The following is a 26,141-nucleotide window of genomic DNA, read 5'->3' on the forward strand; positions in this document are numbered from 1 at the left end:
CATCAGAAGTGCCAGCAGAAGAGAATGGACAAGTCCAAAAGGAAGAGGGAAAACCAGGAAATAATAAGGACCTATAAAGAAGGGTTGTGTCTTTGGAAGGCAGTGAGTAGAGTCACTGTGGAAGTCTGAGAAAAAGCCGATGAGTTTATCAAGAAGTTAACTGGCAACCTCAAGAATGCTATTTAGGTGTAGTTATAGCAATGGAAGTCAACTGCATTGAAACAGGCAGGAGATGGATAATGAGGGAACAGCAGTGATACACGAGTCTTATGAATTTGTCAGTGAAACAAGAGAAACAGTATTACAGCTCTAAAGGGCTCAACAGGAAGAAGTTAAGTTTTTTTTTTTTCCAAGTTAGGAAAATCTACGTTTTTGAGAAAGAGGATTTGGAGTTTTTTCTATTAATGGTGGACACAGTTTTGTGATCCTAAAATGGAATGGACATAGATTATGGCAAACACGCTTATTGTGAAGACAGATGTCTGGAAAGAAAGAAAGTGCTTTTTTACATGAAAATCGAAAATGAACAATAAATGAAAAACAAGGTTTCTGATTACATATTTCCTTTTTATATATCTCTGGGAAAATAAGTTGAGATGAAAGATACATGGGGTAGTTTTGGTCCTGGAGACTCATTCTTTTGGAGTTACTTTAGAAAGAAGTGATTATTTCTGTCACCATCATAAAAAAAAAATTTAAAAAACACAAACATTTATACATATCTGCTATTCTTCATGTCTTTAGGAACTAATCTTTCCGTCTTTAACAACAGATACTGCTTCTGTGACTGCTTCAGTAAAACACTAAAGCACAAACATGAGCTCATTTCATTGCCTGCCGGGCCTGCATTTTCCCAGCCCTAAAATAACAAAAGGACCCAGTGACAAAAAATAACATGGAGTGTTTTCTTATTCTTGAAATACTGTCTCTCCCTCTGCGCTACTGCCCGTTTTAACGTCATTCAAGCATAGGTTGGTATCATGAAATTTGCTTAGGAAGTTACTTGGAATCATGGGCTCTTGAACAGATTTCACATCATATTCTCATTTGTTACTAAAATTCCCCAGGCTGAGTGTTAAGGGTTAAGAGTTATTCTACCTCACTCACCATTTTATACTTCTTTGCGTCCTCCACCTGGCACTTTGTGTCCCCCGTCACTGCACATTTCACACAGTAGGCATCTAGTGCTGCTCCCGCAATCCAGCGCGTGCCCGCTGCCTTAAGACAGTCACGAAGTGGGGCGCCTGGGTGGCTCAGTGGGTTGGGCCGCTGCCTTCGGCTCAGGTCATGATCTCAGGGTCCTGGGATCGAGTCCCGCATCGGGCTCTCTGCTCAGCGGAGGGCCTGCTTCCCTCTCTCTCTCTCTCTCTCTCTCTCTGCCTGCCTCTCTGTCTACTTGTGCTCTCTCTCTGTCAAATAAATAAATAAAATCTTTAAAAAAAAAAAAAAAAAAGACAGTCACGAAGTCCCCGCAGCAGCAAATCGTTAACAGCGCTTCAGGAGAGGGTGGAGAAATCCCCGAAGGTTGTCAAGCAACCCAACTGAGAGCTCCTTGAGGCCAGGGACCGTCTTGTTCAGCAAGGTATCTCAGCACCTGATTCAGTCCTGGTACACAGAAGAGTCTCAATAATGCTGCCCGAACACACTCGGTGGGGACTCTAAATTCAACCGTATTCTAATAGCAAACGTTCGCCGAGGGTCACCAGGCGTCCAGGACCAGCAGGGCGCGGGTGCTAGAAGATGACACGGTAGCTGTTGGTTCTAATTTCACAGATGGTGTGATTCTATACTACAATTTTCAGATTTCCTCTTAACACAAAAAGGGGGATTTGGGTTGTCTCTGCTTTTAGTTTTCAGGTGCTTAAACGCAAACCGAGATTCCCTTCTCCCGGCTAACAGGACCCTCCCTCTTGTGCGGGCGTCGGAGCTTCCGGCGCGCCCCGCCCCGCGACTACGCCGCGGCGATCCAGAAGGGGTCGCTGTTCCCGCGATAACCTCGGGAAAGGCTCCACCCCGCGGCAGGCGCCGGCTTCCTCCGTCCGAGACCCCGCCCCATACGGCGGATTACCAGTCCGTCAGTGTCCTGCACGCCCATCGTAGCTAGTGCCGACGCTAACGCCCCACTGCCGGCGGAGCAGGCCCTGCGTCTCGGCCGCTGCCGCCGCCCGGGCGCGCGGCCCGCCCCGAGGCGCTCGTTCTCTCCCTCGCCCCACCCTCTCGCTTCCCCTTCACGGAAACGACAGCTGCGGCGGCGGAGCTGGCGCCGCCTCCCTCCACCTACCACGTCTGCCCCCGCCACTCTCGCCCGGCGCCTCAGCCCGGCCGCGGCGCCTCCCCGCTAGGTCAGCCGGCAGCTCCGCCCGGCTGCCGCCCAGGATGAACATCATGGACTTCAACGTGAAGAAGCTGGCGGCCGACGCGGGCACCTTCCTCAGTCGTGCAGTGCAGGTACCGCGGTGTAGGGGGAAGGGGCGGCGGCGCCCGAGAGGCCAAGGGGGCCGCCAGAGGCGGCGGCGCTCTCCGCACCCGGCCTCACCGACGGGCTGGCAGGCCTGCGGCAGATGGCCTGGCTGATGGGCGCGGCCTGGTGCCCCTCCGGGTCCGGCGGCCGTTTTCTGCCCCCTCCCGTTCAACCGCCGCGGCTCCGGAAGCGAGACGGGGTGGAGACGGGGCCGGGAGCGTCCCCCGCCCCTCAAGGACATCCAGAGTTCGGCCCCGGGCCGAGACATAGCACCGCCCTCCTTTCTGGCCCCACGACGACGGTGCTGGTGTGGCCTCCCTCCCGGGGCGGGTGAGGGCCCTGAAGACAGACCCTTCGGGCACCACCCCCACCCTTTCCTTTCGTCTCCCTCACTCTCCCCGCGGAGTCCTAGAAGGAAGTTTCCTTTTCCCGTCCCTGAACCCAAAGAGCTGCCAAGACAGTCCCCTCCAGCCCTCTCTCTCCCTCGGGAAGGACGGTCGCTGGGCTTAGGCGGTCCGCCGGTGAAATGGAGATTGCCAGTTGGCGTACATACTCCGCCAAGGCCTTGGGAAGTCTGGAGTTTGGGGGTTCCCACTCATTCTCAAAATGGGAAGCACCGGCTGTAGGACGTGGAGAGGGGGAGGGGGAGACTCGTTTTACGCATGTTAGAGTTTTGTGTTTCAGATACACTTTAAGGGGGGAAATTTGGCTATCTCGCGGCTTTCCGCAGAGAAGTATCAGTCTAGGGAACTTGGACAGTTTTCCATAGTCATCACCCACATTATGCCAACTCAGTTAAATCTATGAACAGATGTAAATTTCACCACAACATGAGTTATAAACAATCTGGTGTTTAAGTTAATAGCATAGTCACAGTAGCAACAACATTTTCTTTGTAAAGAGAAAACACAAATAGTTTTCTAATATGCATACCATACTGATACTGAAATGTAAATCAGTTGTCCTGCCTTTACTACATTGTCTCCTTTACCCCAGTTTTATTGATGTGATTGATCTTAACATTGCACTGCTCTTGGCAAAAGAATGGTAGAACTAGTGCAAGGTAATAGCTGCCTATATTGTGAAAAAAACTGTCAAACATTTGCAAGGCACTTGACAGATTACCTACTATCCTTTCTGTAATTTTGCCAGATAGATGTTACTAACGCCTTTTATATATGAGGAAGTAGCCTTAGAAAGGTTAAGAAACTTGATTAACTTGCATGGCTAGTAAATGGCCAAGTGCTCTCTCTAATCTACTAATTCGTTTCAAGTTGCTTCTCTCTTCCAGGATAGGCATTGCAGATATAGAATAATAGAATGTTACAGGCTATCGAGACCTTAAAGATCATCTGGTACTACAGTCTGACCATTTCAACAATACTTAAACAGACAGCACTTAAGGGATGGGAAATTCCTTCTGAGTCTTGATTTCTCAGTTCCAAAATCTGCATAGTAATAAACTAGCTGCCTTAACCCTCAGCTCCCCATTCTCTATGAAATTATAAGCTATGCTATAGAGACAAATGAACTATATGGTTAAAGTAATTTCTTGATTTAAATTAACCTACTTTTAATAGCTCAAAGATGGGGGCGGGGTGCAAAAAGAATGAATGGTTGAAGGTCTGAAATGAACTTGATTTGTGAGACTTAATGTTAACTGAAAAGAGGCCTTTGGTGTTTGTTTTATTGCTGATTCCTAATGATTTTGTTTGTGGAGTGGAGATTTGACATTATGACACTTTTAAAGACGTATGTTTTCAGGTACATAATGCACAGTGCTTAAATGGAACAGACATGGGTACTGGAATTTGATTTAAATTGTCGATAGACTTGATATAAAAAATCTAGCAAAGTTCTCGAAAGATGTACTACCTAGGTGAATTTTAATTACTCGTTTCAGATTTTTTATTTATTTTATTTTATTTATTTATTAAAGATTTTGTTTTATTTGACAGAGATTACAAGTAGGCAGAGAGGCAGGCAGAGAGACAGAGGAGGAAGCAGGCTCCCTGCTGAGCAGAGAGCTGGATGCCGGGCTCGATCCCAGGACCCTGGGATCATGACCTAAGCCCAAGGCAGAGGATTTAACCCACTGAGCCACCCAGGCACCCAAGATTTTATTTTTTTTATTTGTCAGAGATCACAGGTAGGCAGAGAGGCAGGCAGAGAGAGAGAGAGGAGGAAGCAGGTTCCCTGCTGAGCAGAGAGCCTGATGTGGGGCTCGATTCCAGGACCCTGGAATCATGACCTGAGCTGAAGGCAGAGGCTTTAACCCACTGAGCCACCCAGGCACCCCTGTTTCAGATTTTTTAAAGTCTGTCCCAATCTGTTGAGCTATCAAATTATTTTCAGTATTAAATACTTGCATGCCTATTTCATGTCTGCCTTACACTATTTTGGACACTGGTGACAGAGCAGTGAATAAAATTAACAAAACATCTGCCCTCCTGGAGATTGTAATCTAACAGTAAATATATCAGGTGAAGGAGAGGTGGTAAGTTAATGTTGGGGATGGCAGTTTTTGCCATGTTGTTTAGGCATAATAATCATGGCAAGCCTTTCCAATAGGATCAAATTCCAAGAGACCTCAAGGAAGTGACAGTTCCAGTTTTTTGGAGGAAAAGCAATTTAGGCAGAAGGAAAAAGCACGAAGACTGAGGTTCTGGAGTACCTGGGACATTGGGTTAGGGAGCTATAGCCATAGGATAGGCAAAAAGTGATAAAACTTAGGTGAGAGTAATAGCAGGGAAGGTTCAGAATCTATTCAGTATTCCTTCCCAGATTGGCTCTAGGTTAGGAAGAAAGATGAGTTAAGGGTGTCTATAAGGCTTTGGCTTGAGCCATTTACTGAGAAGGGAAAAATTTCAGCAGAAAAGACTCCTCAATATGTCTTTTTGTATTAAATCTGTTAGAAATAGATTCTGAAATATTTATGTATGAACTATATCATGTCTGAGGATTGCTTTAAAATATTCCAGAAGAGAGAAAAGTTGAAACATTGACAGAATGTTGACAGTTACAAAGCTAAGTTTCAATATACTATTAAAATTTAGAATGTTTGACATTTTGCACAGTACTTTTTTTTTTTATTACGTAAGGAAAAAATTCATTCAAAAACATAACACGTGAAATTTGGAATGTTGTGTGGTAATTTTCAGCAAAAACACTGCATTGTCATTTTAGTACTTAGTCAATAACTGAATTCCCAGTCAGATTGCATTGACATCAGTATAGTGTCAGGTGCCAAGTTTCATGCTAAGAATAGGTAAGAGCTATGCCAGTTACTTATTATAAGCAATAAGAACAGTAGGAATGGAATTCAGCTTTCACATTTCTAAATAATAATTTCTATTCAAATTATACCTTAAGGAATAGGCCATTCTTTGAGTGACCTACTGCCATATCTTTTTTCATTTTACTTAAAAATTTTTAGGTTAACAAGTAAACATTCCCTGTTTTAAAAAAGAAAAACTATTAAACATACAAATGGGTTTTACCACTCTATTCTCACTCATAAAATCTGTTTGTATGTCTTGCAACTTTGAAAGAATGTTGAGGTAAAAATGTATAATCAATAGGAATATTCATTCCTTAATAGTATGTTTGGGTGCTTTTGTTACTCTTAACTCCCTCAAAATAAAAAAATACAAAAGCATCAGGTAATTTGACCTCCATAAATTGTTACTTTATTAGTATCTTAAAAGCTATTTATTCTTACTGTCTTTTTGGTAGACTCCTTAGTTGAGCAGCCTTCTCTTTTCTCTCACTCATATATAAACACTGTATTCCTATCAAATTATTTTTTAATTCCCCAAATACTTTGTACTTTTTTAACTCTAGACTTTATGTTCATAAAGTTAAACTCATTGTGAACGCCCTCCACCTCCTCCCTCTTTGTGTATTCTTTCCTTCCCTCAAGATAAATCTTAAAGTCCATCTCAGACCACAAGAGCTTGATGTGAACTCCTGTGTTATTTTTTAATTCTGTATGATCATGTGGCATGATCTAATAAGTGTTATGTAAGGTCCCTTGGAGCTATAAAATTCTGTGACTCTCTGGCTTTCACATCTTTATTAAGTTTGTATGTCCTGAGGAATCAACTGTTTCTTACTCCCCTCTCACAGTATCCAACATTGTTTTTTTAAATTTTTTATATCATTTTAGCCAAGCAGCATATCCATATGCAAAGTTTACTCTTTGAATCATTTAGCATGTTAAATGATCTTGTTATTTTTATTAGTATTTTTGTAACATATCTGCTGAACTTGGAGTTGACTAATGCCAGTCTGAAATATTAAACTGTTTAATTCAGTCTGTATTTATTGAGTACCTCCTAGGTGCTTAGCACTGAAGTACAAAGATGAATGAAACCTAGTTGATGCCCTCAAAGACTTCATTGCCCCAGTTGTCATAATTATTTTTTCTTTATAGTAAATATCCATTTTTTGAAGTATTGTTCTGTTACTTCATTTGATAAATGTTCCAAGTGGACACATTTTTACTTCAGAATTGATACTGAAGCAAAACTTTTGCTCACCATCTTTAAAATAAGACCATATACTTCCCCCCCCCCCCAATTTTCAACTTCAATTACTTAGGAGTTTCATTTTAATTTTCCAACATTTCCTTTGACCTAACTACTGAAGTTACACTATGAACTTCATGAATGCCAGCTATTTTCTGAGGGGAAAAAAGTCTTTAAAATGTAGTTGCAAGCTTGGCTTTCATCTCTGATTTAATTTAACAAATAATGGTGTGTCTAACCTGGAGAGTTAAAGATGAATACAATGCTGCCCTCAACTAACTCCTATTGGATCCTATCTGGATGGATTTCCAAATTGGCTAAGCATTGGTCCAAGCCCTTTTGAAGTCCTGTTTCTTGTATGGAATTTAAACTGTAACAATTTTACATGTCTCTCAAATTCTGATAAAACTTGTCACATTCAAAGTCCATACATTTTCTTGTTATGTAAAAACTTTGCGTATTTGCTGTTACCCAAAACATCATATCCTTTGGTATTATTGGTGTTAATTTAGTAAACTACTAGATAGAAGATGGTTAACCTGATGTTAAAATAATCACCCGTGTGCTTAGAACAGTATTTCTCAGTCTTAACTGCACTTAAAATTACCTGAGGAATCTTTACAGAATATACCCCAGTCTAGTTAAAGTGGAATCCTTGGGATTGTTTTTGTTTTGTTCATTGTTTTTGAAAGCTTCCCCAGGTAATTCCAAAGAGCAGCCAAAAATGAGAATGAGCTGAGAAGGACCTACTTTACAATTTACTAACACATTATAATCAAAATTTGTGTTACACATTTTTTTCCCCAAGAAGTTTAGGTAACTTTTAAAATATTACTTTACCCAAAGAATTGATGATAAGAGTTCATACTATAGATGCCTTTCATCACAAAGCCTTTTTACCTGTTGTCCTTTTCTCTTTGTGGTGAAGCATGGTATGGAATCCAGGCTCCGTGTTTCATACTGTAGGCTATATGGCTATCCTGTAATAAAGAAAGGATCACTGCGCTTGGCATAATGTGGCTGACTCATAGTCCTTCCTTAAAGCAATGTTTACAGAAAATGTATAAAGAGAGGGGATTAAGCTTTCTGTTCTCATGTCATTTTACTGTATTACTCATGAAATAATTATGAGAGAACTGTACATCAAATAATATCTAGGAGAACATTGGGTTTGGATTTCTGTGATATATTCTGACTTTCATTGTAGGTTGTTTTCACAAAGGTTTTTATTAAAACTACTAAACATTCATTAAAATGCTCAAAATCAACTATAGTTTTTAACAGCTGGTAGGAGACTACAAGTAGTAATGATTTTAGACTTAGATTTTTGGTATTTGGGAAAAGGATTTTTTTTTTTTTTTTTAAGAAAGAACGGGTCTTTTATCTTTCTCAGAAGCAAACCATTATTATCATTTTATGTTTCTTAAGATCATAAAATCCTTGATGGCAAGAACCATGTCATGGGCTGATTATACATCTCACATACAATAGAAGAAATATATGCCACAAGTATTTTGATTAACAATGTAAACCTAAATTTAGTTGATATAACTCATCATTTTCTACAGTAGATGCTTTCTTAAAATGTATTAGAGAAAAATGTATTAAATGATACTATATTGCTAATATGTCATACTTTCTGGTTAATGATGGAAAAAAATCCTTAAACCCCTACAATAAAATCATGGGAGATAATGTCTTTTATAAGACATATTGTATATGTCTTTTTACATATTACATATTACATATGTCTTTTTTACAATTACAAGACATATTGTATGTCTTGTAATTAAATTATTTTAATGTAATTATTTTTATGACATATATAAGTATATAATATATAAGTATATATTATATAAAATAAATATATTTTAATGTAATTAAATATATATTTAATAAAATTTAAATGTATGATTTCAGCTTAAATATATGATAACATTAGTAGTGTTTTTCTGTACCCCTGCCTTTTTTTTATTCATTCCAGATAGGGTTAAAGTTACTCTTAATTTGATGATTATTGAATACATGTAGGAAGCCGAGATGGGCTGTAAGATCCAGCTGACCAGAGTGCTGTGAGCAAAAACACAGGGGCTAGGAAGAACTGAAATATATTTGTATAATGGTAGTAGAAAATATTAATATCTTAAAATGAGCAGATATTTACTGGAAGTCTTATAGTGTAATGAGACTATGATTGAATAAACATGTGAAATTGAAACATGACACTGACACCTTACGCAAAATGTTTATCAATAGTTTTGATTCTTACCTATATATTATATTGATTCTTACCTATATATTAAAAAGGGGTTTTTTGGAATATTTGATATAAAATGTACAGCTTAACATATGGCATTTTCTTTTTTTTTTTTAAGATTTTATTTATTTATTTGACACAGAGAGAGAGAGATTACAAGTAGGCAGAGAGGGGTAGGGAGGAAGAAGGCTCCCTGCTGAGCAGAGAGCCCAATGCGGGGCTCGATGCGGGGCTCGATCCCAGGACCCTGAGATCATGACCTGAGCTGAAGGCAGAGGCTTAACCCACTGAGCCACCCAGGCGCCCCTAAATGGCATTTTCTAATTTATACTAAGCCCTAACACTATTAAAAACACAGAAGTTTAAAAAAAAAAGTCTTTATAAATGATCTTACTAAGAAAAGAAAACGTTAAAGACAAAAGATAAAACAAGAACATATGTAACATACTGGAATTCAAAGCACAGAGTTAGGTAGAGTAAAAGAATAGCAACTGTTTTTACTCCCAGAAAATGCAAGGAAATATCAGACTTTATTACTGGTACTTAACAAACTGCTCACATGGGCTTTCCTACAGAACTGCTATTTTCTAAACTGGTTTTCTATAATCAGACTTTACCTCACTCATACTTAAGCATTCCTTATATTTTTTGGGTTTTGTTTTTTACCCTTCCAAGCTAAAATATTAAAAACCTGTTTACCGTGTTTATAGGATCTTACATTCTATGTCAGTTTACTTTATTTCTTGCTCAGACTCATACAAAAAATAGCTTGTTGCAAATACCGAGCTTTGCAGTTATACTTTCACACTCTGTCTTTTCACTTAAAAAGCAAAGTATTTAAAGATATTGTAAGGTAGTATAATGAGAATCATAAAGGAGAAACTAAATAATTAAAGAAAGGAATCTTCTGACCTAAAGTTTGAAATATTTTATTTTCCAAATAATTAGCTTTCTAGTTGTTGGTTCTCTAAAATATTATTGGGAAAAAATTTGCCATGAAACCTAACTTGTGTTAGATAAACTTACTGATGAACTACTGTTTATAAATTGCTATTTATAAACATGTTTAAGTAAGTTCTAGCCTGTACCTCTAATTCCATTGTTTCTAAACAATGTGTTAGATAAAGTTTAACATGATTTTATGTACTGAAGAAAATAGGCCTGTAAGTTTATATTGTTTATATAATAGTTTTCATTTAGCTCTCCTGTAAACAGCAACCATGTCTTCTAGTTCTTAGGAGAGTGCCTTGCACAAAAACTGACCTACCTAATACTGATTTTTTTTTTTTAAGATTTTATTTATTTACTTGACAGAGAGAGATCACAAGTAGGCAGAGAGGCAGGCAGAGAGAGAGGAAGGGAAGCAGGTTCCCTGCTGAGCAGAGAGCCCAATGTGGGACTCGATCTCAGGACCCTGAGATCATGACCTGAGCCGAAGGCAGCGGCTTAACCGACTGTGCCACCCAGGCGCCCCCCCTAATACTGATTTTTAAATTATGAGTCTATGAATTGTTTTAATTCATTCTTGGTTGTTAAATGTAAGTTAAGGACTTCTGTTAAAAAAATAGGATGTATAAAGATGGTGCTAATGATTCTTCTAGAAATGCAACTGGAAGATAAATCATCAGAGAACTCTATGCGCTGCCCTTAGAATCCCTCATTTCTTATCGTTCACTCTCAGGTCAATTGTTACCTGCTCAGAGAAGGTGTTTGTCTAACCACCTACATCTCACGCTCAAACTCCTCTTCCCCATGTCCAGGCCAAAACTGCATATCCCTCTCCCCCTGAAGCCTTCACTGATTCTCCTGTTTCCTTCCCTCCCTGCAGATTGAATTCTTCCTTCCTCTATATTCAAAGTCATTAATTCATTCAGTTAATTGTTCAGTCACTCACTCAAGAAATAATAGGACCACCTGTGTCAGTCCTCTGTCCACTGTCTTTTTATCTTTGTATCCTTATTACCAAATTGTTTGTTGTCTGCCCTCCTAAGAGCAGAAACCTGTCTGTTTTTTCTGGCTGCTGAAACCCTTGTGCTTAGAATAATGCCTGGTACACATGAAGATGCTTGATAAATATTTGTTGAAGGAATGAATCAAATAAATAGATGTACTTTCTTATTAAGGTGCTAAGTTAAGAATTTTTTCTACTGGTAGATTATCCTTTATAGGTGATGTTCACCTGGATAAATTACCCTCTTTTTTTCCCCTTCTGTTCCTTGCTTTATCTGAGAGATAATCTATTTAACCATTAGAGGTAGACTTTGAACATGTGAAATTCTAACCTATCTCTCTGTAGAAGGTCTATAGCCTCAAATCTTCAGGGTTCTGTAGAGAATACCATAGTTCTCTCTTAAAAGTGAAATTGCAGTAGTTATCCAACTGACCTTGGCATCAGGGTTTTGATCTTTTTCCCAATGCATCTCCTGTTCCTCTCCTCGGTTACAGTACACTGCAAGATTGTGGGCTTAGGCAATAGCTTTGGAAGTGATATTCTCCTTCCACCCACCGGTTGAGGGCTTGGCTGCAGGCCAGTCTTGAAAAGACCTAAGACTTTACAAAAGCTATTGAAGCATTTATTTCTAGCCCCTGAACAAGACCTTCAGTGGGGGCTTGTAACCAGACTCTGAGAATAACATTCTAGAGGACTTTTTAACTAAAAATATTAACTGGTAATCAAAGTATTAGGCCAATAAGAAGGATGATAAAAGAAACATAATAAAACTCAGAAAAATGGAGCAGCAGAAGATATTTTAAGAAATGAAAGGGGAGAAACAAACAAGGTAAATATTATATTCTTTCAGCCAGAAATGAGTCATGGCTAATGAGTGTAGAATTAGTGCTAGTGATATGCCTCTTTTAACATATGCCATTTTAACATGGGAGAAAGCCGCCTATTCTAGAGGAAAAATATACATGATAAACAACCTGAGTCATCACTTCTGGTATTTAATTAAAAGTCTTCAAAAGTCTCCATAAAATTTACATGGTAATCTTTTTATCTCTTTGCTTGTGTATGGGCAATGCTGCCTTCCCTCAAAAACCAACACACTCAAGGTAATAAAAATTGATACGCTGAGTATATTTAACTACATATTATGATCTTTAAAAAATGCTCTTCCATAGTAGAAATAGTGTATGTTCCAGAAGTTAGTTTGTGAATCAATTGTTGGAACATATCTTGAAGAAACAACTTGAATGATAGTTTCCCAAAACATCCCATAAAAGCCTATCTAATAGGTATGATTAAAGTGCCATTAATATAAAGCCGTATTAAACATAAGCAGCCCTTTTTAAATTCAAAATAATAATTACCAGGCACTGAACAAAGTGATTTACATACATACTCTTATTAATTCTCAAGGTACTGTACATTATGTATCATCTTTCTTTAATGATAGAAGATACCTAAGGAAAAAATATTCAAAAGCCTGTTTAGGTCACAAAATTAGTAGTGCAGCCAGGATTTGAATTTAGTACTGACTGACCTAAAGTTCTTACTACTTACCACTATACTAACCTACTTTATATGTAAGAAATATTTATATACTTCATATACCAGGCAGCATACAGATTTTCTAGAGTTTACCCTATCCATTCTAGCAGATGTAACCTTAAGAGAAGGTCAGCATAAGTGCCGTAAAAAAGGTATGGATAAATTTCCATAGGGGCAAAAAAAAGCATTCGGTTCAATGGTTTACATTTATTTGTATGTTCAGGACTGTCTGGGTTTGAGTTATTAATTATTGATATAGGTTCCTAAAATGTATTTGAGGTATATTTAATTTTTTTTTTGTAATTAATAACAGTTCACAGAAGAAAAGCTTGGCCAGGCAGAGAAGACAGAATTGGATGCTCACTTAGAGAACCTTCTTAGCAAAGCTGAATGTACCAAAATATGGACAGAAAAAATAATGAAACAAACTGAAGTGTTATTGCAGCCAAATCCAAGTAAGAAACTTTTTACCTTTGTCTACCTTATTGACTGATCTGATTAAAGGATACTGTTAGGTTTTTTTAATGTTAAAAAAAAACTAAACAGGTTTTGATGGCTCTTGGAAAACAGTTTTTGGTTTATGGCTTTCAGGCGTATGGGGGGTGTGTGTGTGTGTGTGTGTGTATATGTGTCCTTTTGGTGAAGAAGAGGGTGATAAACACCTCTGTGTACCCTCTAACAGATTGACTGCTTGGGTTTTCCATGTCTTTGTAGAATCTTTTTGAAAATTTAAGGGAATGAATTTTGGTTTTGAGAGAGAGAAAGAGAAATACAAGTACCCCCCAACACACACACACACCTTGAGGAAGAGGGAAAGAGAATCCTAAACTCAGTGTGGATCCCAACGTGGGGCTTGATCTCAAAAACTAAGATCATGACATGAGCCAAAGTTGAGGATCAGGAGAGTCAGCATCAGTAGAGTCAGCACCTAATGGATTGAGCCACCCAGGCACCCTAGGAGTGGCTTTTAATTTTAAGAGTCAGGAAGGGCTATGGCAATAAATTAATCTTCCTTTTATAGGGGGGATGATTGTCTCTAAATAATTAAGGGAAAATTATATGGAAACTTACATAGTTACCAATTATTTATGTTAAGTTTGATGTTTTTACATAAATTATTACATTTGATTTTCAGACAACTGTAAGGTTTTTCAGATCACGCATCTCAATAATTTATCAAATAAGGTACATGATTGTTTATTAATTGCAAATCATAAGTTAGCATTTTATACAGTATAGAATAGCTAATTAGAAGTGGAAACGGAACTAGGATCTGGTGCATCAAAATCCAGTCTTTTCACTCTGAGCTTTACACATCAAAACTGAAGAACAAGGGCAGCAAATGATTTCCTTCCTATTTTCCCCAGTGTTGTGATCATGTTGTGAAATGCCATAAGCTCATTTTTAGATACTAAAGTTCCAAGCTTTAATCTTTGTTGCTATCCTGTGAACCTAAACAAAACATGAGTAATTCTGTACCTTTTTAATTAAATCATGGTAATCTTTTGAAATAGGCCTTCTACACTTTTGAGTGAGGCCTATTATCTTTGAGCACCATGTGCTATTTCTTACTCATTTAAGGCTACTTAACTTATGTACCAGAGCACCTTAAAAAAGTAGTAGACATGGAGCGGCTGGGTGGCTCAGTCCTTAAGTGCCTGCCTTCGGCTCAGGTCATGATCCCAGCGTCCTGGGAACAAACCCCACATTGGGCTCCCTGCTCCGCGCGAAGCCAGCTTCTCTCTCCCACTCCCCTTGCTTGTGTCCCTCTCACTGTTTCTCTTTCTCTCTTTCTCTCTGTCAAATAAATAAATAAATAATCTTTAAAAAAAAAAAAAAAAGTAGTAGACATTTTTCTGTATGTTCCTTGCTCTGTCTAGAGTTCTTCACATAAGTAGTCTGTTCTACATATTTTTCTGAGTGGCAGACAAACTCATACACAACTGGTAAATGGGAATTTCATTAGTACAAAGTTACAGTGGCTCATGTAATACAATTTTACATTAGTGTTTTTTTAAGTCTAAAGTAGTAAACAAATTTAGATTTTTTTTGTTTATTCTCTGATTATAAAGTTACATAGATTATGAGTGGTCAGGCCCAAACCTCTTTTACCTGTAAGTCCTGTAATTTTTAGGGTATGATTTTCCACAACCTAGGGTTTTTCAAAAATTCTATCGCATTATAGCAGTATTGCCCACATATTCTTTTAAGATTTTATTATGGTCTGTTGATGTCCTATTGAAATGAACATTTACTTAAAATATGCCAAATGTTTTACTAACTGAACAAAGTCAACATAGGTTTCAACTTTAAACTTTTGACCAAATAAGTAGAAATGCACCAAAGCTAAGAATGACTCTCTTAGTCAGAAAATGAAATTCTGAAATTAGTTAGCATCTTCTAAATGGTTATGTTTTGAACTGACTCATTTTGGTTTGAACCAATTTAAAGGTTTTTAAAGTCCTGCTTAAAAACTTCTGATGCTGCTCCAGAGTCTACCACAAAAACAAGTATTATTCCAGTAGCCTATTTTATGTATTATAATTAATGCTTATGCTGATTCCTCAAGTGTTTCTATTACTGGTTCAATTCACTTTTTAAGTTTTCAGTGCACTGTGTGAAACTTGTACTTGTGGAGGAATTATCTGAGATGCTTAAAAGGAGCCTTTTTTTTTTTTTTTTTAAGCTTCTCCGGTTGATAAATTTTTGATTTATAGTTAATCATTACTTCTGGAAACTGACCTTTTTCTCGCTTGTCTCTGTCATACCTATTAGGCAGGTGTGCAGGTGTGAATATTTTGTATATTGCACTAACCAAGCATTTATTCAGGTTTTACTGATTTTTTTTTCCTTTCCATGTATACTAGCATTCTGCTATTTCTTTTAACCTATCTCATATTTTGACCTCATTTTTAATGGCAAAAACTTTTGAGTGAGTACATGCTGAGAGATATCTATATATCTTGTACTTTAAATAAAATTAAGCCATGACTTCATATTACTGATGTCGGTCTGTGACTGTCCCAAACCTAGGTTGTTCTATTCCTTAATTTCCCACGCCTATATTTAGACTCTAGGAAGGAGAGAGAGCATGTGAGCAAGCAAAAGCATGATAAAGGTTTTAGAAGTATGTGACTCTTTGGTTCTAATAGATACTTTATATCCATATTTTCATAGCTGGAAATCCCTGGTTTTGAAATTGAAATGAACATACATTCAAAGTTAAAAATCAGACTGTACAAAGAGGCAAAGGCAACTTCATTAGACATTAGGTGAACAACGCTTTTAGAATCTCATAGAATATTCATCATATGATAGTTTTACTTTAAGTAAATATTTTTGTGCCAAAATATTTTATCAGATTTCTAAAGTATAAGTTTCATAGAGCTATATAATATTCTAGTATAAAAATTAAAAATTAAGTATGAAGATATGTACTTAAAAATGCTAACGTCATCTTATTTTACAGGGTGATAAATGGTAGTAGGTAAAAAAAAAATTTTAAATAGTTTTGTTTTTTGAAATCATTGATAATTTTAAACCTTTCTCCTAGATGCCAGGATAGAAGAATTTGTTTATGAGAAACTGGATAGAAAAGCTCCAAGTCGTATAAACAACCCAGAACTTTTGGGACAATATATGATTGATGCAGGGACTGAGTTTGGCCCAGGAACAGCGTATGGTAAGCAAAAGGCAAAAAGATCTGCTAAAAACTAGCTTTACTTATAGATTTTTACTACTTAGAAACATCATGGATATTTATCTAATATTAGTAGAATCAATTTTAACTTCAAATTTTTTGTTTACGTTTTGGATAAAGTGAGAAATAGAGGTGCCCAGCAAATACGAATAGTTCAATTTAATATTTAATATATTTAAGTATATATTACTCTGAGAATTCACGTTTATCACTTTAGATCTAAAAAGTTAAATGAATTCTTCACTTGTACTCCCATGGACTCTTGCAACCTCTGTTATAGTACTTCTTTTGATGTATTATAAACTTTGTTTAAATATGTCTCCTAGGTGATTTTAAGTTTTCTTGAGGTTTTATTTATTTTTATAATAAAATGTCTGGCACATAGTGTTTGAACACACCACTAGTGCTTTCATTACACGATAATGTCAGTACCACAAAAATGTTAACAGTGGTTATCTTTGGATGTTTGGATTATATTTCATTCTATTTTCCTCATGCAGTTCAAATTTTCTATAATCATGTTTTGCAGTTATGTTTGTTAGTTGCTTTGTTAGTTGCTGTGCTGACTTTTTAAATGTATAACTCTGAAGCTCATTATCCCTGAAATCTAATTTTCTCAGAATATAAGACTATTCCAAATTTCTATAGCTTCTTTTCCTCTTGTTCATGGCAAATAATTCTCTTTATTAAGACTTCTGCAGGAAAGTGGTCCTTATGTGGGTATGAAATGAAATTATTTTCTACATATTGTACCGATTTATAAAATAGTTCATAAATTCTGGAACAAAATGAACGTAAAGTTTTAATAGTTACCGTTATGTCAGAAGGTAATAACCTAAATACTGTAAAATGAATGGCATTAATCCATTGAATAACTGTTAAATGTACAATTGAAACTTTTACATCGTGGCCTTCAAAAGATACTTCTTTGAGAAGTCTGAAAATGCTTAAAATTTCTATAGTTTTATTTCTAAATTTTAACTATTAATTTTAGGAAAATTTTACACATTAAACAGGTTTTTTTGTGCCTGCTGGTACAGAAGTAGTTAGATCCTACAGGTCATAAAGGTACATGAAAGACACCTAGCCCTTTCCTTCACCAAGCTGAAGGCCTAGTGGAGCATGAACATTCAAAAGGCTTCTCAATTTTTTCCTTTTTTAATATGCTTAATCTGTTTTCACCTGTAGTAATTCTATTGACTGTAACTTGATTATTGGAATTAGGCTTTGTGAATCTAATCGTAATTGATAAGAACTAACAATTGAGTATTTCTGGCATTGGGCTCTACACTATACAGTAAATATATTATTTCTATAAGTCTTCACTTATATCCTGCTTATAATATAAATTCTGTTATCTCCATTTTTAAGACAAGGAAATCAAATCTTAGATTACATAATTTATCAGTGATCATACAGCTAGTAATTCAAAGAGAGATCTGTATCCAGACATGGAGCTCTTAATGACTATGTTATTTTATCTTCCTTGCCAATCAAATCTAATCTCATCCTAACATGGAAGATTTAAGATCCACAGAATTGAAGCTTTTAGAGGTAGAACTGGAAGTAGAACTTTGGTCTTGTTGTCCCCTTTTTGCTCGGTTTTGCATTGAACTTGTCCTATTTAAACATTAAGGTATATGTGTTGGAAAATGTGGATTTTTCTTTAACTTAAGATACAATTATATAATATCATTTAAAGATGCTTGAGGCTCATACATATTATAGAAATAATAGACAAATTTTAACTTGATCTACTTATGAAAATTTTTTAGCATAATGCTTTTCTAAATGTGTCTCCACTGTTTGAGCTGTATCATAAATACTTAATGATTTATCCTCCTTTGTTCCATAGGTTGAATTGGTACATTTAACTATGATATGATAAGGATTTCATTTTCATTCAGATATTTATAATCTTAAATTTACTTTTAAAATAAAACTAATGACAGCTAATTCTCTTGAATTTTCTTAAGTAAACAAGTGATAACTAACTTTAAAGCAGATCAGATTACTGATTTTATTTTCTGAAATTACCAGAAGATGGTAAAAAAAAAAACAAAACAAAACACTTTTTTCCTTTGCAGGTAATGCCCTTATTAAATGTGGAGAAACACAAAAACGAATTGGAACAGCAGACAGAGAGCTGATTCAAACATCAGCTTTAAATTTTCTCACTCCTTTAAGAAACTTTATAGAAGGAGATTACAAAACAATTGCTGTGAGTTGGAAAATGTTCCCTTTTTTTGTAGTAAAATAATTTATATATATTACTACAGTTTTAATGAATAATTTGCCCTCCTACTGACTGTGTAGATGTAGAAAATTTAAATAATCTAGCTAGGTACATATTCAGTGGGACACAAAGCTAACCAAAATGAACTATTGAAAATATATATGTCATCTTTGTGTCCCTGCAGTGTTACTGAGATTACATCAGTCGTTATTCATTACCAGCACTAAAATTTGTAGAGAAGTTCCTGGGATGATTATAAAAATATGGCACAAAATATCTCCATAGTATAGCCATGTTGGTTTTTCATTTAAACTGGGAGCCAAAAACCTAGTTACTATGCCTCTGGCTGTTTATCTTCCTGTTGTTTGCATCCCTAGAAGTCTGTTATCTTCTCTTCACACGGCTGTGTGTTATTGCTGAAGAAATAAATAATAGCCTTCCAAAGCCTAATACTATTTTTTAGTTTGTTTTTCCAGCAATGGAGAGTTAAGATCTAGGTGGATTTTTTTTTTCCTAAGATTTTTGCAAGATTGTTCTTTATTGTGAATACTACTTTAAACTTTAATTTGCAGATTCCTTATTATAAAATATTCTAGGAACTCAGTATGTTTACAATGAATTCGTCTCTGGGTAAAAAGTATTTTGCCTGAGAACAGAGGAAAAACCACCAAGTTGAAATATGATTTAAAGGATCTTTTGTCAGTAGGATGAAATGTGATATATGAAATCTGAGAATTAATAAAGCAAGCAGTGAATTTTTATAAACTTGCCTATTATGTTGAATTTACCATGAGGAATTCCAAGATACCTTACCAATGTTTATTCATTATTCAGTCTATAAATTTGAAATTTCCTTTGGAGTAGCAGAGTTGCTTTCAGTGCTATGGCACATTAAGGGAGCCTGCCCAGTCCTTAATGTACATCGCTTGGGATGTCAAGGAACTTTAACCTAGGCTCATACCTCCTTTACCATAGGTACTTCCTAGATAATCTCTTTGAAACAGCTCATCAACCTGGGCATTACTGACATTTTGGGTAGAATAGTTCTTTGTTGTAGGAGCTGTACTGCATTATAGGATATTTAGAAGCATCCTAGCTTCTGCCTAGTAACATCTCCCACCCCTAGTTGTGACAACCAAGAAGATAGAGCAAAACATTCCCTAAATGGCAAAACTGTAAAATATTAAAATTGGCATTCCTTTGTTTGTGCCATCACCTGCCATCTTTCCCAGGTTTCCTGGCATCTGGAGTGTCTCCATTTATTTTAAAATTGAAAACCATAAGATAAAGGAGTCAAGCATCACTTCATAGCCAATTTTATAATCATTGATCTTTGTTTATCAGATGATTCATGTATTTAATGGAGAATGATACTTTAAATGTGCATGCTTGTACTGGATTTTAACATCACTAGCCTTTATTTTTTTCTTTCCTATATTTATAGAAAGAGAGGAAACTATTACAAAATAAGAGACTGGATTTGGATGCTGCAAAAACCAGACTAAAAAAGGCAAAAGCTGCAGAAACTAGAGCTTCAGTAAGTAGTGTTTTTTCATAGAAGAACGTCTTGGGTTGATAAATTTAAAATGTGTAAAATATTTTACTCCTATACCATGCAAGCTACAGTCTGTTACTAAGACTATAATATGACTTTAGGATATTGTTTTGTGTTTAAACAAACTTATCAAAACTTAATACATCCGAATCAGTGCAAAGTAGTCATATCCACAGGCAGTACTGTTTCAGTGATACACCTGTTGCTAAAAAATAAAAGTTATAAGAGCTCCTAAAGCTCTGTCGTTCTTTAAATATCCTCAGTGATGATGGCAAATATTCTTTTGGATATAGGTTTATTATATTTGAAATAGAAAAACAGTAATTAAGATGAGAGTGAACCAAGTTTGAGATTGCTCATGTGTGACCTAAAAATTAAACTTTACTTCCTTTCCATATGTGAGTCAAACTGACTAAAGGCATTGTCACCAAGAATAGTTCCAAAACAATTCAAATAGTTGCAGCATGGACACGCAGGTGACTATTTTGAAGAGGAAGAAACCCATTTGAATACATAACTTCTGGTATATTTTTTATATACCAGATATATACTTCTGGTATATTTATTTCATAAAATCAACCTCAGAATAATCTTTTTAAATGGAGTTGGTTAAATATTAAATATAATAATATAATGATTTACATTTATGTATTTATAAGTTTCTTAAAAGGCTTTATTTATAAACTTATTTGATCTATTATTTATACAGTTTATATTTTCATTCCAAAGATTGAAGACATTGATCAAATAGTACAATATAAACAAGTCTGAATTTATTAGAGGAGGCTAACAAGTTAATTCTTAATTTATACTAAGAGATATATTTTGTCAAGAAGCTTGACATTCCCCCTGCCTTCTGTTCCCAACTCACTACCACTGTCATCATCAAGAATCATTGCCTTAAGGAACATACGCCACAGTGCTGGTGGAAGACAACTTTGGCTCCCTTGTTTGGGAAAAGAAGAGGTTCAGACTTGTTTCACAGTGAAATTTTAAACTGGTAAAATTGGCATTAGACAGTGATGTCTTGTGAAAGTACCCTAACACTTTATATGAGCAGAATAAATTGCTTATAGAAATATTTTCTTCTAAACAGCCTTTTGGAGATTCTGTATTAGTCACTGCTGGAGAAGAGCTTGCTTTGACAAGACATTAAATCCAAATTCTCTGGCTATTTCACCTCAGGATTTATCATGATGTCATCATCAAGAACACCCTAACTTCCCAAAACAGACTTTCCACAGAATCAGAACTTTAAAAATGAACACTATGGATGGCAAAGGACTCTAAATTAGAATTAGTTTCTAGTTGCTAATAATAGATTTATGTGTAAAATAGAAATTGATTTTTAAGATACTAATTTCATAATCAGGAAAAATGTTAAGATAAATAAGAATCATTTGGAAATAAGTCAAAATCTCTTCATTCAAAATGCCTGTATGCGCCCAATAATGATTTTGGAATGAGAATACTGTCATCAAGTATCAGTACAAAATTTTCTTTAACAAGCACTGTTACAGAATAATGTAATCTTTTTTACCTAGAAAAGTTCCAGAAAATCTATAGATTTAACACCTTATAAGGTCCTTTGGTTATTCTAAATTATTTTTCCATTGCTATAAAAATGTGTAAGAATCAGTAGTAGACAAATTTTGAAAGATCCTTTTGATATATCCAGGTCTTTTTTTTTTTTTTTATAAAGGTTTTTTTTTTTTTTTTTAAGATTTTATTTATTCATTTGACAGAGATCACAAGTAGGCAGAGAGAGAGAGGAGGAAGCAGGCTCCCCACGGAGCAGAGAGCCCCGATGTGGGGCTCGATCCCAGAACACTGGGATCATGACCCGAGCTGAAGGCAGAGGCTTTAACCCACTGAGCCACCCAGGCGCCCCTAAAGGTTTTTTTTTTTATTTTTAAAGATTTTATTTATTTGACAGAGATCACAAGTAGGCAGAGAGGCAGGTAGAGAGAGAGAGAGGAAGGGAAGTAGGCTCCCCGCTGAGCAGAGAGCCTGATGCGGGGCTCGATCCCAGGACCCTGAGACCATGACCTGAGCCAAAGGCAGAGGCTTAACCCACTGAGCCACCCAGGCGCCCCTCCAGATCTTTTCTTGACAGTTTTTTTGTGCTAAGTATTGTTGAGGACAAATTTTTTCCATGAGAATTTACATTTAAAATAAAAATGAAAGATTATACAAATGACTTTATTGAGCAATTTCATTTATACACAGCTTTTCTAGAATTTATATGTTGCATAAAACAAATTTAACTATAGCCAAATATTTAAAATATTAGTTTAGCCTGAAATTCACATTTCCTGATTATAATTGTGGTCTTTTCCCCTAAATAACCAACCCATTTTTCTTCAAACTTTATAGCAGTAGGTCTGAAATACTTTAGAAAGGAAAAGTCCTCCTATTTTATTATTATATAAAGCCTTGAGGCATGCTTATTATTTTGTGATCTTTGGTAGGGGGGTTTTCTGTATTTCTTTTCTGTTTATTTGAAGAATACAGAAAAATAGAAACCACTAGGAGTTTGTGTTTGCTTTATTTCTTCTTTGACACATTTCCTCGTTCCTAGTTGGCAGCTTGAAGAGCTTCCTCTAATTTCAGAATTTCTTTGAATTCACTCTATAAATTGCCTTGGATTGTTTTGTGAATAGTTATTTCTCTGCAAGTAAAGTTTGGGACCTGTGCGTATCGGCACTTTTTTTTTCTTTAACTTGTTTACTAGTTTCTCGTGACCTCTTTTTAAAGTCTGTATTTATCAAATGCTTATTTGTACAAGGCACTTTGCTGAGGAATTCAGAGATAAATGCAAAATCTCTACTACCCTCAGTTCACAATCTAGTATACTAGATTGAACTTTTTGATGATTTAACCCTGTCAGTAAAATATTTATGCCTGTATCCAGTATTACTATTTTATTAGCTTGTATTTTATTAATTAGCATGTTGAAGAATGGTAAGGCAACATCAAAGGCATTTCTCAAAAATACACCAATTGAACAGAAAGAAAACCTACTTAAAAGTTTTACAATGAACAAAAACACAATTTTGAAAATAGTGTAAAATTTGTCAAAGAAGCAAAGACAAAATTTCTGCATTTAAATTATGAGGAACTGACATTCATTAACCCTCCTTTAGTCTTATATAAATTTTTAAAAATTATTTTAGACTTTTGTTAATGAGAAGAAAAAAATCATCTGGTTTCAAAGTTCTCTCTCATATTTAGAGCTTTAGACCTCAGTTTTGGGTATACAAATGTGGAAAATACATCTTCAGGTAACACAGTATTGTGAATGCCCCTCTGCCCACTTGAGCATTTCCACAGATGTCTAAATATTTAATCTGTAAATTGAGCATCATCATATAACTTAACCTTAATGTACACATACAAGAATTTAAAACTTATTAAAAATACAAGGATTGACATACCTTTCATATTTCTTCAGGGTATGCCAAGACCTGGCTGAGGCTGACTGGTTGAAGGCATCATACATTCATAAAATAGAAATGATCTTTGATTAGGGAAGTTGTGGATAGGCAGAAGGGCTTTCATAGGTGAAAATTTAATAAAAATTGTAGGTTACTGGCAGTTTTTAAAGTGATGCAGTTTTCCTAAATAATTCTAATTTAAAATAAGCATCAATCCAGCATCATGTTTTTTGTCTTTGAAAATCTGAGTCTTTTGGAAAAGTTGAATAGGCACCACAATGTGAAATCCCATAGAACAACATAGTTTTCTTTTTAAGTAGAAAACCATTTTATCAGCTTTCTTAATACTTGTTTGTGTGTTCTTTATTGTGAAGAAGTAACTTGTTTCACTGTGTTCATTGGTATAATGTGTTCTTTGTCTCTTACCTATGCACTTAAGCAACTTAACTCAGCTCGCCTTGAAGGAGATAACAATATGGTAAATTTCTCTTACATGCTCAAATTCCTGCATGTAAAATGGCTGAAGGTTTGTTGGCCTACTGTGTTTTCTACATCTTGAGTAAAGTGCCTTCTCTTGCTATTATCTGCATGTAAAAGTCTAAAGTAGTCAAAGCCATGAATTCATTAGTCCAACAAAAATTACAGAGAATATTAGCTGAAGTAATATTGGAACTTGAGGAAAAGAAATTTTGTGTTCTAATTGCCAACTACATTAGCTATGCCAAATTCAGATTTTAGAAAATAAATTTATATATAAATAGTACCTTTTATCCTAGTGAAAGACATTAATTTAACTGGCACTTTGTATTTTCACTTTTGGCAAAGAAAACAAAATTTACTTAGAGAAAAGTGTAGAGTTTACAGATTGACTTTGTTTTTCAGTATCTTTGATGTTTACCTTAATATTCACCCAAACTCAACATAGAATTAATTTCTTGTGCAGTTTCATGCCAAGACATACTCACCCCCCATATTTCTGTAGTAGCAAGGCCAATTCCCTATTTGGTACTAATTTACTTAAGAAAGTTGCAGAACAGTGATAGCTTTGGGCAAGAATCAGAAATGAGAATTGTTCTGTAGTACCCAATATATATATTGAGCTTGATTTGAGGAAGTTTTTGAGATGTTAGCAATTTTTAATTTTTAACAAAATAGAAATTCATAAAATCTGAATATAGCCCAAAAACTCATAAACTTTAGCCAATAAAGATTTATACATGTAGTGTTTGGCATTATACTCCTAGATACATTACATTCATAGATGTGGTATGAAATCTGCAGTACAGTTATAATAAATTCACAGTTAATTGATTTTATTCCATTAGCATTGAGCTAAAAGGGTGAAAATTCATGTAATAGGAAAGTTTATATACAGAATACTTAAAATGCATTTTTGTTGTTCTAAACTACTCTAATTATTGAAGCCTTGGCTAAATTAAGGCTTTCCTTAGATAGCAAGAGAATGCATTAATTCATTTCCATTGTCCTAGCTGTAGGTGAATGAAAATGTGTGAGCTATTTCAGTCATTTGTAACTTCATATATAAACCATAGGTTTCATTTTAGGTAAGAATATCCTAAACAACTAACAAGACTTTGGTTCACTTATTAGGCATCTGTTTTGCTACTTATGTCATCTACTTATAATAAGATGTGTTTAATTCTGGTCATTTTAAATTCATTATATCTCAAGTTTATTGTGCCCCTCTGGTGGCTATGTCAGTGTCTATTTATCCCTGCTTTATTTTAGTTTCCTAAAATTCTAGAATTTTAGACCTAAATGAGAAATTAAAAATTGTTTAGTCCAAACCTTTCATTCTACAGATGAGAGAACTACAACTAAGATATTTCCAGTTTTAGAAAACTATTACTTAGTAACTTACAAAATTAGTATAAGATTCAAAAACTAATAGTATTGATACATATGAAGGCATACTTTCACAGTACATTAAGCTGTACTGATTTAGTTACTACTATGTTAATGTGATTCTGGAGAAGGAGAGTATACCCTTGAATTAAAAGAATTGCATTTTTCTATACTAAGTTGTAGAAAATGTTAAATTCAACTTTCTTTCATGCTCTATTTTTCTCTAATTTTTAATGCTGGCTAGATTTGGGCAGAGGAAGTGACAAAAGTAAGTAAATTATTAAACTACAGAATTATGAAACAGTTGTTATTCATTCAGTAAGTACTTATTGGACAGCAGCCATGGGGCCAGTCATAGTCTTTGCTACTATACCTTATAAAATCTGGAAATTATCATAGAAAGGTCAGAACTGTTTGGCTAATAGTAGCTCCACAAAGCAATGGAACAATGTTACAGAGATGTGCTTTGCACATGCTCTGATACAGTGTTACATTAAGTAGTAATCTTGCCAGGAGACAGTTTAAATACTTGGTTTACTTACATGACAATTATGTAAAATATAGTTTATACCATGTCTTATATATTCAGTGGTTGACTATGTATATT

The 26,141-nt window shown here is 35.5% G+C and overlaps 1 protein-coding gene across 4 annotated transcripts in view; it reads left to right on the forward strand.

The window, feature by feature from the left end:
* Positions 1-2,059: 2,059 nt before the first annotated feature.
* Positions 2,060-26,141, forward strand: part of SH3GLB1 (SH3 domain containing GRB2 like, endophilin B1) — a 34,894-nt gene continuing 10,812 nt past the window's right edge. Inside the window, exons 1-7 of one of the 4 annotated variants that reach the window (XM_032867045.1) lie at positions 2,060-2,448; positions 13,054-13,195; positions 16,294-16,422; positions 18,528-18,661; positions 20,121-20,213; positions 24,108-24,194; positions 25,779-25,802. In XM_032867045.1, the coding sequence (XP_032722936.1) occupies positions 2,377-2,448; positions 13,054-13,195; positions 16,294-16,422; positions 18,528-18,661; positions 20,121-20,213; positions 24,108-24,194; positions 25,779-25,802 (681 nt within the window). In that variant the 5' untranslated portion in view covers positions 2,060-2,376. The remainder of the gene's footprint in view (positions 2,449-13,053; positions 13,196-16,293; positions 16,423-18,527; positions 18,662-20,120; positions 20,214-24,107; positions 24,195-25,778; positions 25,803-26,141) is intronic. The other 3 variants (XM_032867046.1, XM_032867047.1, XM_032867048.1) reach the window with 3 other exon arrangements.

This window comes from Lontra canadensis, unplaced genomic scaffold, assembly GCF_010015895.1.
Source record: "Lontra canadensis isolate GAN:19392208 unplaced genomic scaffold, GSC_riverotter_1.0 scaffold33, whole genome shotgun sequence".
Classification (NCBI taxonomy): domain Eukaryota; kingdom Metazoa; phylum Chordata; class Mammalia; order Carnivora; family Mustelidae; genus Lontra; species Lontra canadensis.